The following is a 503-nucleotide window of genomic DNA, read 5'->3' as shown; positions in this document are numbered from 1 at the left end:
GACCACCCCCGCCACGGTGGGCGGGAAGGCCTTCCTCATCGCCTATGGGCTGTTCGGCTGCGCCGGGACCATCCTGTTCTTCAACCTCTTCCTGGAGCGCATCATCTCGCTGCTGGCCTTCATCATGCGCGCCTGTCGGGAGCGCCAGCTGCGCCGAAGCGGCTTGCTGCCCGCCACCTTCCGCCGCGGCTCCGCGCTCTCGGAGGCCGACTGCCTGGCAGGCTGGAAGCCCTCGGTGTACCACGTGCTGCTGATCCTGGGCCTGTTCGCCGTGCTGCTATCTTGCTGCGCCTCGGCCATGTACACCAGCGTGGAGGGCTGGGACTACGTGGACTCGCTCTACTTCTGCTTCGTCACCTTCAGCACTATTGGCTTCGGGGACCTGGTGAGCAGCCAGCACGCCGCCTACCGGAACCAGGGGCTCTACCGCCTGGGCAACTTCCTCTTCATCCTGCTCGGCGTGTGCTGCATCTACTCGCTCTTCAACGTCATCTCCATCCTCA

The 503-nt window shown here is 65.0% G+C and overlaps 1 protein-coding gene across 1 annotated transcript in view; it reads left to right on the top strand.

Annotated features, from left to right (window-relative positions):
- KCNK12 (potassium channel, subfamily K, member 12) overlaps nucleotides 1-499 on the top strand; it is a gene marked incomplete at its 3' end in the record, with an annotated part of 51,595 nt that extends 51,096 nt beyond the window's left edge. Inside the window, exon 7 of the mRNA XM_010838657.1 lies at nucleotides 1-499. Coding sequence (XP_010836959.1) covers nucleotides 1-499 — 499 coding nt within the window.
- Between the last annotated feature and the right edge of the window lie 4 nt (nucleotides 500-503).

Source organism: Bison bison, unplaced genomic scaffold (assembly GCF_000754665.1).
Source record: "Bison bison bison isolate TAMUID 2011002044 unplaced genomic scaffold, Bison_UMD1.0 scf7180017864101, whole genome shotgun sequence".
NCBI lineage: Eukaryota > Metazoa > Chordata > Mammalia > Artiodactyla > Bovidae > Bison > Bison bison.
Note: the sequence above shows the minus strand (reverse complement) of the source record. Positions and strands in the feature narration are given on the sequence as shown.